The sequence below is a fragment of the Narcine bancroftii genome, chromosome 6, assembly GCF_036971445.1.
Source record: "Narcine bancroftii isolate sNarBan1 chromosome 6, sNarBan1.hap1, whole genome shotgun sequence".
NCBI lineage: Eukaryota > Metazoa > Chordata > Chondrichthyes > Torpediniformes > Narcinidae > Narcine > Narcine bancroftii.
Window position 1 is genome coordinate 53,471,707 of NC_091474.1, and position 15,573 is coordinate 53,487,279.

The following is a 15,573-nucleotide window of genomic DNA, read 5'->3' on the forward strand; positions in this document are numbered from 1 at the left end:
TGTTGAGGGTGAATTCCCTCCATTGATCTTCTCACGAGAGGAAACTTCGCCTGCATAAACATTGCTTGTTGTGTTAGGACAAGTTTCCAAAGAGGGAAAATGTGTGTTCATGCATTTGGCAAGTGAACTGGTTGTGAGAGCAGGCTGACAGGCTCGTTCGTTCGCTGCTCTGCGGTCAGTGGGGATGGAAACCTTCCCTCTCTTGCCCGAATGCTGTGGAATTGGTCGTTGGAGATGGCAGGACCACAGTTTATTAACCAGCAGGGACTGATCTCCCTCAGGGGAAAAGGAGAGAAGTTGTTCTCTGTCCAAAAGTAACTTAATTCACAATCATAAATATGCACAAAGAAAAACAGTCTTTGTGCCATATTTGTATATCCATTCCAGCAGTGCTTCTGAGGTTTTACCACTGATGTGCCCTCCTGCAGTACCTCTGTGGTTTGAGGGGCTTCCCTGGTAGCAGGAAAGACTTTTGACTGTAGTCCTTCCCCACAGATCCATCGCACCAGGCATTATGCTCCCTTCTGCCTGTGCCCCTGCGGCTTGGGATGTCCCGGTCAGCAGTATTCCCTCTCCCAACATCTCACTGCTGGTCGACCAGAGAGCCCTTCACCCAGTTTAATACGTCGGATGATGTCGCAGCAAGCAGACAGGTCAGTAAAACAGCTGACCAGTGACTGGGCTATACTGTAGTCACCCGAGAGAGCCTTTCTTGTGTCAACTACCTTTGGCAAAGTCCCAGGAGCAGCCATTCTGATTAACCTGGGTCCCATCTATTGCGCAGAAAGCTGTGTTTATTTAATTCTCCAACATCGACAGAAAATTGCTATGGTGATGGTGTGTAATTTGCATAAATCAGTCGTGTGTCTGCAGGACCTTTTATAGAATGAAAAAAGGTGGAGATTTTAAGGTGGAGATTTTCCACCCTTCATGTTGTAGAATTTGCCATCATAAATGCTCCATGAGCAGTTCCCTCTTCAATCTAGTGTCAAGAGTGGAGCGGAGCTCTCCTCCACGCATCATAAATGCTGCAAGCGGCTGGCTAGGCCCACGACCCAGAAGCCACCACTGGGGCTCCCATGGTGATCGGTGCTGGAAATGTCCTCTTCTTGTTCCCCCTCCACTCCCTTGCTCCTTCACCAAGGTCATTGAGACCAAGGAGCAGGAGGGCAGTGAGGAGCCAGAGGCCCATCGGGGGCAAGGAGAGTTGGAGCCTGCCGGGCCGCTGGGGCCAGAGGGTGAAGCGACCTTGGTGCTGAGCTCCATGGCCCAGGAGGAAGGAGTGGAAATGGAGTAATAGAGCCAGGGAGTCCGACAGATACAAGAGGGAAGCGAAGAGCCATAGGAGCAGTGCCAGTCAGAAGAGCTGGAAGAATGATCAATGGCTGTCTTCATTACCCATAATCCACTACACAGATGGAACAGCTCTGCGTTTCCCAGAGCAGTTCCAGCTGCATAGGGGATTACGGGTAACGTAGATGGCCATTGCTCGGAGTGCATGTTAGATCTCATGGCGGCGGGCGGTGCTACGGCCCTCCTCTGGAGGACACTACAAGGCACCTCTCTTTATAAGCGTCGTGCAGGAGCAGCCTTTTAGGGCAGCTCCACAAAAAGGTATATTCAAAATTTTCTCCGTCGATGGAACCAGCCTCGAGGCAGAGGACCAACATAAAAACACCTCACATCTGCACACACCATTTCTGTCAGACACACAGAATCCTCTGTGACTCAAGTAACTAGGCACTTTTAAGATGCAGCACCCAGGTGGTCCTCCTGGGACCCAGATCTGATTAGTGGGGCAAAGAGGCCTCCAGTACCTTTTAAGCTGAGGGGGGATCGACCCAATAAATTGCCAACCCAGCGATTTAATGGGGATCCTGTCCTCAATGATGATGAGGTAAGTGATGCGCCACACAAACTAGTTTCCCCAACTCCCACATCAGCTGTCAGTCTCCCTCCCACCATCAATCGCTTCCCACCCCCGACCCCTCTGCCCCTGCAGCAGCTGACCCCTCTTCTCTCCTCCCCCGCATCAATGACCCCTCTCCTCTTTCCCCTGCGGCAGCCAACCCCTCTCCTCTGCCCCCCAGTGGCAATGACCCCTCCCCTATCCCCCCCCACGGCAGCCGACCCCTCTCCTCTCTCCCCCCCAGCAGCGAACCCCTCTCCTCTCCCCGCCCCCCCCCACGGCAGCGATCCCTCTCCTCTCTCCTCCGTGACAGCTAACCCCTCTCCTCTCTCCCCCATGGCAATGACCTCTCTTTTACTAATTGTGGACCCCCCACCCCCTACGTCGTTGACCTCTTCCCCCCATGGTTATGACCTCTCACTCCTCCACCCCGAGCAGTGACCCCTCTCTCCCCCCGATCACTGTAGACACTTTACCCAAGGGTTTCCCTGTGACACCAGCTTGTAAGCTCTGATGTCACAAGAGTAACTGGGTCAGCCATTTTGCTGTTCAAGTTGCCGGTCGACGTGTGCTGGGTAAGTTTAACTGGTTTCGCTGACTATCTCTGAGGCAGGGTAGGGACCCGATTGACTTTGGACTCTTTCAAGCTGCCTTGTGAGTGGGGCACTAACTGAGCAAATTGCGCGGTTACTCCATTTTACAAGACAGTTTGAAAGCACCTACTGACTGTACCAGGTAAGGAGGGAGTTAGCAGAGAGCTTAGCCTGTTAAGGTGTGAGCAGCAGCTGCTGATTAGTGGAAGTATTGTCATGGAAATTCTTTTAGTTGCCAGCAGCTCCAAACTGTGGTCTTTATTTTGTCATATAACATTACAGCCCAGTATTTGTCCTTCAGCCCCTGAAGTAAACCAGAACATCTAATCATTGTTTACCTCCCAGCCCATAACACTCGATTTTTCTTACACCCACATTTCAGATGTATTGTCAGAGTGCACGTGCAACCCTGAGATTCCTGAGATCCACACGCCTATAAAAGTCTTTTGAATGCCGCTATTGTCCCAACCTCTACCACCATTCCATTCCCGGCACCCACCACTCTCTGAGTTTTTACCTTTGACATCTCCCCTAAACTTTCACTCACCTTAAACACAGGTCTTCTGGAATTTGCTGTAGTCGCTCTAGAACAAAACTGTTACCTGTCCACCCTATCTAAGTCCCCGTAATCTCATCTAAATAGTCACCTCTCATCCTTCGTCGCTCCCAAGAGAAAAGCCCTGGCTCTGTCAACCTTGCTTCATGTGATATGCTCTCCTCTTCTGCTCTCTCTCCATGGCTTCCACATCCTTCCTGTAATAAGGCGACCAGAATTAATTGCAATACTCCAGGGTTGGTCTCACCAGAGTTTTATAGAACTGCAACGTTTCCTCATGGAAGTTTTGTTATCTGCCTGAAGTGATGTTGGTACTCGGGGGTTCTCTGGTACATAATTCCCTGAAAGTGGAGGCACATGTGGGTAGGGGGGTGAAGAAGGCATTTAGCTTTCATAATTCAGAGTATTGAATACAGAAGTTGGGATGTTATGTTGAAATTGTTTAAGGCATTGGTGAGGCCACATTTGGAATATTGTGTGCAGTTTTGGTCGCCGAATTACAGGAAGGACAGATTGAGATTGGGGAAGATTCAAACAAGAGGACATGGATTGAGATTGAAGGGGGAAAAGTTTAGTGGGAGCCTCGCCCCTGATTCTGGCTGCAGATTTTTTTGATTCAATGGACGAATTGTTAGTTTCTTTAATCTCCACATTTTGTAATTTCCAGTTCATTTCCCTTAGCTTTTAGCAAATCACTAACAGCACTGAATCACCTTCTACTAAATAAGACGATGGAAAATGTATCAATAGTTCGCTTGCTAAAGTAGTGGAGATTGGGTATCTCTTGTCAATCTCGTTAGATCATGGTTCCTTTCACTTTGAACAGAGTTTTCACAGATTCATCATGTTGCAACTCAGATAACTCCTCTTGGTATTGCACTGGGACTTCAGATACATCCACCAGCAATGACTGAGTTAACCAAGAGGGAAAATCCATTGCCTTTAAATCACAAACTCTAGCGTTGAAGTCGGTAACCAACATTTTCAAATATTCAGCAATGATGTTTGTAGCAGCATTCGTTACCTTACACTTATTCAATCAATAGAATTGGCTGAAATTTCTTGCAGAAATATTCCTTTGGCAGAATTCTGAAGTGTTATGAATCCAAATATCTTTGTTTTTGCATCAACGACTATTATATTTGCTACTTGGAGTTCCTTGCTCAATGTACTTCGTTTCTCAAAAATGTCCTTAACTAACTCACAAAAGCTTTGCAAGAGCTTATTTTTGCCTTTCAAATCTCGCTGAGGGGATCAAACAGTTCCATAAACCTTTTGACAACCACCTTTCTTCAGCGTGAAGCAATAATCCCACATGTTCTTTATTTCTATTGACACATAACTGCTTAAACAGACGTTCACATTTGGCAGTATTGATACATGTGATCACAGAATGTAGTATCTCGTGTCGAACAGGGGAAACTTTCTTGGCAACTAAGTTTTCTCAATGAACAACCCAATGCACAACCAACAGGTTTGGATTTTCATCCTTCATTAATTTTAAACATCCTGATTTTTACCCATTATAGCAGGTGAACCATCTGCAGCACAAGATTCAGTGTTTCCTTTTGGTATTTCATTTTCAGCCAAATAATTTTTAAACTTGCTGTAGATGTCAACTGCAGTAGTGGTTGTTTCTAATGATTCACAAAAGAACATCTCTTCTTAAAACTCTTCCTGATCAATATATCTCACATATGCCATTAACAGACCATCATTGTCCTGTTCGGTAGATCCATCCAATTGTATTGAGAACTTTCAAGACTTCAACTTCTCAATAAGCTGTTTTTCAACACCTTAACCCATGTCATCTATTCTGTTGCAGACAGTGCTATTACTCAATGGCATTGGTCGGACATCTTTGTCATCCCTTCGCAGAACTGTATTGAGAAACAATGATATTACGGGTTTAATCAGTTCCTCCCCAATTGTATGATTCTTCCCATGTTTTGCTATCAGCAGAGAAATTTCATATTTCAAGGGCACGATTCAGGGCTGTAGTTTGCGCAGTGAATAATGAAGTGATTTTTAATCTATTTTCAAACTTCTCTTTCAGTGATTTAAAATATTCCAATTTTGAATTGACATGGTTAGGATGTTTTACCCTCAAATGAGCTAGGGTGGTTTCTGACATTTTTTCTCGCAGAGAGTGCATCAAAACTGCGCTTGCCTCGAGTTTTACTTTTTGGGGTCCTTATTTTTTTTCTGATTTTGTTGTTTCTCTCAAGCCAGCACCTGGGGCAGATCCCCAATCGATACCCTAGCGCACAAAGATACATGCAGATACAGGTCTGTCTCACTACTGAACTGAAAAAGTAAAGGGGTATGGATGGAGACACAATTGTTGAGATAATTTGGAATCCTCATTGCCAATGAGAAAATTTGGAATCGATGATAATAAGACTGGTCAGAAAAAATATAATTATAATGTTAACGAAGGATAATTACGGTTAAAATAAAAAAAACAACAGAGAAACATCGGAAGAGCAGAAAATAAAAAGAACAAAGTGATTTTACTTGGAAGTTACCACAGTTGTGTTGTACTGATAGTGTTGCCAAGTCACATCTTTCACACCAACATAACAAGTGTATTTTTTCGAACCAACTTTTTAATTATTTCCCAAAATATTCCTATGCCCCACTAAAATATTCTTAAGCCCCATGCCCCACCAAAATATTCCCATAACCCCCCCCCCCCTCCCCGATGGGGTGTAACCTTGAGAATCTATGCTCCAGCTCCACTTGACCAGTACTAAGGCCTCCCTTACAAGCACAGCCATCTGGAAATGCAGAACTGTGGTCACTTTCTACTTGATGCTTGAGTTCCCAATTGGTGCACCATTATGTCATTTCCAGGTCGAATTACCCCATTCAGAGTAGGAGCTGGGGACTTAGAGCCATGAGTTGTGCTTGTGATCATGAGCAGTTGCTAATTGTACTCTCTGTATAATTGTGGTTTAGATTTGGGAGGAGGTGTGTGTGGGGACAGTGGAGCACTAGGTACTCCAACGACCTCACAATTCCAGGCCAGGTCAAGTCCTGACCCCAGGCACTCTCCGTGTGCAGTTTGCACATTCTCCCTATGACCTTGTGGGCTTTCTACACCCCAAACACCTTACACTTCCCACAGAGACATGGGTGTCCTTGAAGGAGATTCTGCCTGGGTGTTCGTGCGTTCAGGATCTTGACAGACCAGTATTTATTGGCCTTGAGGAGATGGTGAAGAGCTACTGTCTTCAACCCCTGGTGAAGGTGCCTGCACTGTGCTGATGGGGAAGGGTTGCCAGAATCTAGGTCCCAGTGATGAAGACAGACTGGCAGTATATTTCCCAGTCAGAGTAGTTCACGTCAAGTTCAGGGTTCTTGTTAAATGCACCAAGATTTGTTTTGAGCAGTCCTGATAGACATCTTATGCAGAGTCCAATGAGTCAGGAAGTGCAGAATTACAGAGATGATACAGAGCAAAAGAAACGTAGTTATACTGATGTGAGGTTCATACAGGAGTTCGATAACAGCAGAAAAGAAACGATCCCTGAACCTGGAGGTGCGTGATCTCACACTTGTAAACTTTCCTAGTGGGAGAAATGGGTGTGGCCATGGTGTGATGTGTCCTTTAGTGCACCGAATGCTGTTCCAAGGCAGTGGGAAGGTTAAATGGAGGAGACGGTGTCTGTGCAAAAGTATGAGCTGCGTTCACATCATGACTCGGAGAGGAACCTATGGCTAATGGTGTTCCTCTGCACCCGCTGACCTTGTCCAAACTGCTGCTGGAGGTCGCTGGTTTAGGGGCTGAGTCATTTCAGAGCCCGCTATGCCAGTGCAGAGCCAACAGCCTTCAGCTCATGTAACGAGCTGTCAGACAAAGTGGTGGAGGCAGTTATGTTAGCTTCATTTAAGAAGCCCTTGAATAACTGTGAATGGGAGGGACTGGCGAGCCAGGTGGCAATACAGCAGGAGGGCACGTTGTTCCGTATGGACAGGCTGGGCCTGTTTCCATGCTGTGGGACTTGATGACTCGGCTATGTTTTTTTTTATTTTAAGTTTCACCATGCAGCAGTTACAGGCTCTTCTAGCCCATGAAACTTGTACTGTTCAATTACACCCAATTAACCTGCCAATCCTGTACATCTTTGGAACGTGGGAGGAAATCCTCGCAGTCAGCGACGGATTTGAATAGCTAACCTCACCGCTAACTTTGTCACCATGGTTGGTGCTGCATCCAAGCAGGCAAGTGGCGAACCTTCCCTCCCTGCCTCTGTAGCGCTCCCACAGCTATTGTGGGCATGAGGCTGTTCCTCAGAATCCGTAATCTGGAAAAGTGTGAGGTGATGCATTTTGGAAGGACAAACCAGAAGGCTGATTCCAGAGTTAAGATCGGTTACTTAAGAGTGTGGATGAATAAAGAGTCCTTGAGGTGCAAATCCATACATCCCTCATGGTCACCGCACAGATTGATAGGAGAGTTAAGAAGACCTAAGGAATGGTGGGCTTCATTAATAGAGAGGTTGAGTTCAGGAGTAGGGAGGTCATGTAACAACTACAAATCTCTGGTAGGACTACAGAGTATAGTGGTCAGTTCTGGTCACCTCATTATAGGAAGGATGTGGAAGCTTATGGAGAGGGTGCAGAGGAGATTTACCAGGATGTTGCCTAAATTGGGAATTAAGTTTTATGAGGCAAGGTTAGCAGAGCTGGGACTTTTCTCTATGAAGCATAGAAGGATGAGAGGAGACTTAATGGAGGTCTACAAGATTCTGAGAGGCATAGATAGAGTGAACAGTCAGTACCTGTTTCCTAGGGCAGGAATACGTAAACACCAGAGGACGTCTGTATAAAGTGAAGTTTAGGAAAGATATCAGGGATGTTTTTTTACACAGAGTGTTGTGGGTGCCTGGAATACCTTGCCAGGTGTAGTGGTGGGGCTGGAACATTAGGGGCATTTTAGAGACTCTTAGACAGGAATGTGGATGGAACACAAATAATGGCTTATGGGTTAGGAAGGGTTTATTAATTTTTAAAGGAACGTAGGTCAGTACAACATTGAGGGCCAAAGGGCCTATACTGTGCTGTAGTGTTCTATACCTGTGGGTGGACCAGCTCACACTACAGTCACAGGAAAGTTACTGCTGGCTTGCTTTGATTGCTTTTCTGTTCTTCTTCCTCAGTTGGTGATAAAGTTCCTGCTGACATCCGGATTATCAGCATCAAGTCAACGACTCTGCGAGTGGATCAATCCATTCTCACAGGTGAGGGTTCCAACTCTCCCAGAGGTGGGGTTCATTCTCTTCACAGTGCTCACTTCCAGAATCAATGCTGCAAGCTTCGCCAACTCCAATCCAGCTGATGCCTTGCTTTATTTATTAATTAAATACAGTTTTAGTTGTACCTTATGTAAGCTTTCCCTGCCTCTGTAATGGGTTGGAGCAGTTGCTGAGTGAACTTTATGTCAAAGGTCAGGAAGGAGGGTGGACGATCTCTCCACACACGGTTGCTATTTAGTTTTTAAATTTAATTTGGACATGCAGCATGGTAACAGGCCCTTTCAGCCCATGAGCCCAATTACATCCAATTGACCTACATTCCCTAATATGTTTTGAAGGGTGGGAGGAAACCGGAGACCCCAGGAAAACCCATTCAGACATGGGGAGAACATACAAACTTCTTAGAGACAGCATGGGATTCGAACCATGGTCCTGATCGCTGAAACTGTAACAGCGTTGCGCTAACCGCTTCACTAACCATGCTGCTTCTATGGTGTGCACCTTTTCTCAGGACCCACAGGCGACTAGGGGCCGTGCTGGACTTGGGATAGAAAGCAGCAATTACAGCGATGGACTGTTATACCAACCTCCCACATCAGTTCCCGTTCCTATGATTACACCGTCCTCTCCCATCAGTTCCCATTCCCATGGTTACACCGTCCTCTCCCATCAGGCTCCTGTTCCCAAGGTTACACCGTCTTCTCCCTTCAGGCTCCCGTTCCCATGGTTACACCATCTTCTCCCATCAGTTCCCATTCCCACGGTTACACCGTCCTCTCCCATCAGACTCCCTTTCCCAAGGTTACACCGTCCTCTCCCATCAGGCTCCTATTTTCACAGTTACACAGTTCTCTCCCATTAGGCTCCTATTTCCACGGTTACACCGTCCTCTCCCATCAGACTCCCGTTCCCACAGTTACACCATCCTCTCCCATCAGTTCCCATTCCCACGGTTACACTGTCCTCTCCCATCAGGCTCTCATTCCCATGGTGACATGGACCTCTCAAATCAGCTTCCTGTTTCCACAGTTACACCATCCTATCCCATTGGGCTCCCATTCCCATGGTTACACAGACCAAGCCCATCAGGCTCTTGTTCCCATGGATAAATCAATCTCTTATCACTGGTCTCCTGTTCCCACAGATAAAGGGACCTCTCAAATCAGGCTCCTGTTCCCATGGTTACAATGACTGTTCACACTGGGGTTGTGTTGCCAGGGTTACATTAACCTCTCACACCTGTCTCCTGTTCCCATGGTTACAATGACCATTCTCATTGTGCTCCAGTTCCTGCCTGGACCAGACCAATTTAACACACAGAATTCCAGTCCAGGGCCTGTGTGACCTTGGGCTGAGGGCCTGCTGGAGGCCATACTGGCTGCCATTTACCAGGACCTCATTCATAGAACCAGGTTCTTCAATCATGTCTTCACCACTGCTATTCCTGACTGAAATGCACAGTTGGCTTTGAGGTGCCTTTGGCCTTGGTGCTGATGGCCTTCAGGAGGAGGCACAACCAATTGTTATAGCTACAAGGATGCTCTCCCTGTGCTTACCCTCATCCTTCTCCCCGAGGCGAAAATCTGCCTCCCAAATCGCAGTGTGCAAAGACATCTGGACAGGACCATGGACTGGAAAGGTTTAGAAGGACAAGGGCTGAACATGGGCAAATGAGACGGGCTCAGGTGGGAAATGGAACTGATGGGATTGCTCAAACTTTTCACAGACTTGAAAAAGTTGGCCACACCCAGTTACTGTCCACTTAGATTTGTGCAGTTCTACAGGCCCTTCAGCCAAACATGTCCATGCTGACCAAGTTACCCACCTGAGTGTCTCATATTTTTTCCAAGCATCAAGTTCCTTGGAATTCACTTAACTAGTGATCTATCATAGACACTCAACACTCAACGTCTCCTCACTAGTCAGGAAGGCACAACAATGACTGCACTTCCTGAGAAGCGGGTAAGGTTACTGCCACCATCATGTCAACCTTCTACAGGAGCTCTATCAAGAGTATCCTGGCTGCCTGCATCAACAATGCAGTATGGTTGCTGCAGAGAAATAGGTCACCTGTAAATCCGTAGAGAAGGTCACCGGAGTCTCCCCCCCCCCCCCCCCCCCGCCCTGCCATCGGCATGATCTACTGAGCTTGCTGAATGAAGAGGGTGCGCAAAATCATTGAGGACCCCTTCCACCCGGCTCACAGTCTCTTTCAACTGCTCCTGTTGGGGAAGAGATACAGAAGTATCTGAGCCAGCACAGGCTGAGGAACAGCTTCTTCCCACAGGCAGTAAGAATGCAGAACGACCAAAGGAACTGCTCGCACTAACCATCTGAGACTCTGATTTGTACCAAACAATATTTATTTACTTGTTTTTATCAATCTTGTACATGTATTGTTTGTCTGTACGTGTGTTATGTCTGGTTGTGTGTCTGCATATTTTGCACCGAGAACCGGAGAACGGTGTTTCATCGGGTTGTACTTGTACAATCAGATGACAATAAACTTGGACTTTTTCGTACACCCATCAATTACCCCTCCCTGCCACCCACCACCTACCCACAAGGGGCGAGTTTACTTGCCAACTTTGGAATGTAGGAGGAAACTGGATCACCTGAGGAAAATCCCTGCAAACTCCACACCTTTGGAGGTCGAATTTGATCCCACATCACTAGTGTGGTAGATATTCCATCTGTTTCCCACTGCACCATCTGCAAGGTCTCCACTTCACAGGAGTTCCAGGTGAGACAGAGGAGGCCTTATCAGTCTTACACTCCGCACCTTTTGGCCTCAAACCCCTTTACCATTCTCCACCCTCTGTCCCCACACCCCTACACCTGCCCCATTCCACCACTCAGAATCAGATTTCAGATTTATAGTGAGAGTATATACATGACGTCGCATACAACGTTGATAATAAGTGGCAGAATTACCACTTATTGGTAGTGCAAAAAAACTGTACACAACATATACATGTAAACAAATAAATAACTGCAAACCGATAACAAATGTAAACAAACTGATTGTGCAATACCAAGAGAATTTTTTAAAAAATCATTAAAGTGTAAAACTAAGGGTCCTTAAATGAGTCCCTGATTGAGTTTGTCATTGAGGAGTCTGATGGTGGAGGGGGTAGCAGCTGTTCCTGAACCTGGGGGTGTGAGACTTGTGGCACCTAGACCTCTTTCCTGATGGCAGCAGTGAGAACAGAGCATGTGCTGGGTGGTGTGGATCCTTGATGATCGCTGCTGCTCTCTGACGGCAGCGTTCCTTAGTAGATGCTCTCAATAGTGGGGAGGGTTTTGCCTGCAATGTCCTGGGCTGTATCCACTACCTTTTGGAGGGCTTTATGCTCAGGGGTCTTGGTGTCCCCATACCAGGCCCCTCCCTTTCCCCACCTCGTTCCCCCTTTCACCTTCTCCCTCTCTTACCCAGCCACACCCTATCTTCCCCCAGACATCAACCAGATGTTTTCAATCAGAAATATGCCACATCAGTGCAGGTAGGGTTCAATCACAGAATGCAATGTTTTCAGGCAAACAATGAACTGCTATCAGCTTACACTGACAGTGGTATCTGGAGAATGTTGTCCAACAGCTGTGCATGAGTGAGAGTGCTGCTGACTGATCCTGCTGGTTAATGAGTCAGATATATTAAAAAACCAGAATGTGTAGCTAAAATAGGTATTTTCATGTATTTACTGTGGGGCACCATTTAGTAATTTATTCTATTCTTTCATTCAGGAGCATTGCCGTTGGACACAGGCAATCACGTCTCTCCATCCGTCATGTTCTCTGACCCTCCAAAATGTAGTTGTTGCCTCCCCTGTTCTCCTTCGGTCTTTGAGCCAAGACCGTAGTCGATGTTAAGTTCATGATAATACAAGGGGAAATACTGAAGTGGTTTCCCGTTGCCTTCTTCAGTTGCAGTGTCTGTGCTGGACAGGTCACTCTGGCCATTGATCCACAGATTCATCTGCCCAGTGTTTTTGAGTTTTCAACCATAAATTCCAGTTTATAGAATCTGCCATCCATGGCCTCACATGACCCTGATGGGGAGACTAAACAGGGATCACACCTTGCCCAAGGGTGACCTGTAGGCTATTGGATGGAAGGAGTGCCTTCCATCTTATCTTGCTGACCAGTTGCCCAGCACTGACACCAAAATTATATGACCCTGTGTTAACAAAAGGTGGGAGGAAACCGGAGCGCCCAATGGAAACCCACGCAGATACGGGGGGACTGTATCTGACTCCTTACAGACAGCAGGGGATTTGAACCTGGGTCACCAATGCTAACTGTGCTGCTCGAAGTTTCGTAGGCAGGTTCCCCTCTTCCCTCCTTCAGGAGAACTTGAAACATGTAAATGGAGTTAGAAACCAGTAAGCACTGGGAAAACTTTTGAACGGCAGAGAAAAGATCTGGCGGCAGGCACAACTGCAAATTGTTGATTTTGTCTTATATTTTTTTTTAAAAAGGCTTGTGCAGTTCTTCCTGCCCTTTGCCTCCCACCCTTTCCACTTTCTCAATGGTTTTTGGATGGCAAGTTCCCCAGGACTCGCAGAACTGTTTTTTTTTCCGATGGGAAAAGTTTCCAAGCCATGCCACCTACTGCATGAGCTCATGGGTTTGCAGGTACGGGGACTGGGCTTGACAGGTCTTTCCCTAATTGTAAACAGGAAAAAATGTTGATGTTAGGCCCGATGATTCCAAGTGCATCTGGGAGAGCAGAATCGCCTGAAATTTCTTCAAGTCACTGCAGACTTTTGGTTTTACGTTTTGGAAGCATGCCATGAAGATGATGGAATCTGTTTACAAATCAGGATTGGTAGACCACGTGACAAAGGTCAGAAAGACCAGAGAGTCCTTGACTGTAGAGAATGCCTTACCTTGTGTGCATGATCAGACAGCAACGAAAAAGACCTTTCGGCCCATCACCTCCATGCATGTCCATCGACATGATTCCCTTTTCACACCTTCAGTTTTACAGAGCCAGAGGCTTGAGTTTGGATCCCCTGCTTTCTGTAAGGAGTTTGTACGTTCTTCCCATCTCTGTGTGGATTTCCTCCGGATGCTCCGGTTTCCTCGCACGTTCCAAAACATATGGGTTTGGTTGATTAATTGGCTGGCACTGGTTTCATGAGCCAGAAGAGCCTCCTAATGTGTTACATCATTTAAAGAAAAGAGATGCTAACCCTGGAAGGTGGTGATTTTACAGCTGGCTAGATTCAGGCCGTGACTTCAGTTTTTAATGTTATGAGGTGATGGGGAAGAATTGTGTGCTGTGTGGAGTCAGGAAACATCACTCATGTCTCAGAAGCCTGTTCTTAACCTGGGTTGGAACGCAGTTGAGTAGTTTTTACAATGGCCGCATAAGCGAAGGGAGCAGTCGTCAGTGAGTAGCACATTTATGCATTGATCACTGAACTGTCGTGAGAAGATGTCACTTGTAACAGTGCACATTCAGAAGCTGGAAAACTTGCTGACGGATGGACCTGACACTCAGCTTAAACAAGACAATGGTCCTCCCCCAACATGGCCCCAGTTCGCCCTGCTTCCCCCTGACAAAGGTTCACAGCAGGACCCTGGAGAGTTTGGACCGTCTCCCATAAGACCACAAAACTGGAGAGTAGAATTGGAACAGTCAGCCCATTGGGTCTGCTTGTGGCTGCCGTATTTTTCCACAACCCCTTTTGGCTGATTTCTCCTGGGAGTTACCTCTTAACGTGCTGAGTCAGTGTTGATTATGAATGTGAACCCTCTTCTCTGAAATTTCATTGAAGGATGTGCTGAGCTCATGAACTGCTGCTGCTGCTAGATCATCTAGGGCAGAGGTCCTCTTCTTCAACAAGATCTCAACTGATCTTTCACCTTAGTACCACTCTCCTGCACTGACCTCTGTCCCTTAATTCGCTTATGTCCACAAAACTATTGCTCTCTGTCTTGATTGTATTCAGGGACTGAACCAGTGCAGCCCTAACTGCAGGGAGGGGCTACTCAGCATGTTCTGGGTGAAGAAATTTCCCCTGTCTCAGAAGAGGTTCATTAGAATGAAAGGGTTATCATGAGGAACATTTGGTGGCTCCGGCACTGCACTGAGGTTTCAAGGGGGATCTCACTGAAACATCAAATACTGAAAGGCCTGGATAGAGTGGATGTGGTGAGGATGTTTCCTATGATGGGGGTGTCTAGGTCCAGAGGGCACAGCCTCAGAAGGCAAAAATCTTTTAGAACAGAAACGAGGAGGAATTTCTTTACCCTGATGGTGGTGAATCTGGAATTCTTTTCCATGGATGGCTGTTAAGGCCATCCATTGGGGACGTTTAAGACAGAGGTAGAGAGATTCTTGATAGGAAGGCAATCAAGGGTTATGGGAGAAAGCATGGCAATTGGGTTGGAAATAATCAATCATGATGGAAGGGCAGACTTGTTGGGCTGAATGGCTTAATTCCACTCTTATGGTCTTAGTCCTGAATGGACAGGCACTTATCCTGTGACGGTAACCCCAAGGTCCTGGACATTCCAATCAGGGGAATTATTGTCCCTGCACCTCCCTGTCAAACTGTGGGAGATGAGGTAAAGTCTACCTCCAGTCCACCTTCCCTCCAACTACTCTGGGCCCCACGTGCCAGCAATCAGAGAAGTGGATGTAATCTGGATATAATCCTGCATATGTGGGCAAACCAGACCTCGACACAATGTTCTAACCGTAGTATCAGCCACACCCTATATAGTTTCACTGAGACACCTTTGGTCTTCACGTGGAAAACACCTACTAAAATGCTTTTCAGGAGAATGCTGACGGGAATGTTCCTCCATAAGGTAATCTTGGAAGTCTCGTACAAACCTATCATGTAAACCTCATGCAAGCTGTTGTCTTTGAGATGGCAATTGTGGAGGAGGAGTCACGTGATGGAGTAGTGGCTGGACAGTGAACTCCAGCCCTCTCCAGAAAAGTCAGGAAAAACAAAGGAAAACACAAAGGCACAGAAATAAAAGTTAAAGAAAAGTGAGTATAAAGGTGGAAAGAAAATGGCGACAAAAAAAGAAAAATCGTAAGCAACGGTAAGAAGAGAGGAAGAGAAGACAACGGAGGAAGAAGGTGAAGGCCTTACCTGTCCGAAGAGGCCCGCTGTGGAGAGAGAAACCCGCTCCCTCAGGTCGGTAGATAATGGACTACAAAAATGGCTCGCTGAGCCGAGTAAAAGTGCGCAACCGCGCATGCGCATGAAAAAAAACACACCGACGGGAGGG

At 46.7% G+C, this 15,573-nt stretch overlaps 1 protein-coding gene across 1 annotated transcript in view; it reads left to right on the top strand.

The window, feature by feature from the left end:
- Window positions 1-15,573, top strand: part of atp2a3 (ATPase sarcoplasmic/endoplasmic reticulum Ca2+ transporting 3) — a 199,235-nt gene that overhangs the window by 99,803 nt on the left and 83,859 nt on the right. Inside the window, exon 6 of the mRNA XM_069885002.1 lies at window positions 8,224-8,304. Coding sequence (XP_069741103.1) covers window positions 8,224-8,304 — 81 coding nt within the window. The remainder of the gene's footprint in view (window positions 1-8,223; window positions 8,305-15,573) is intronic.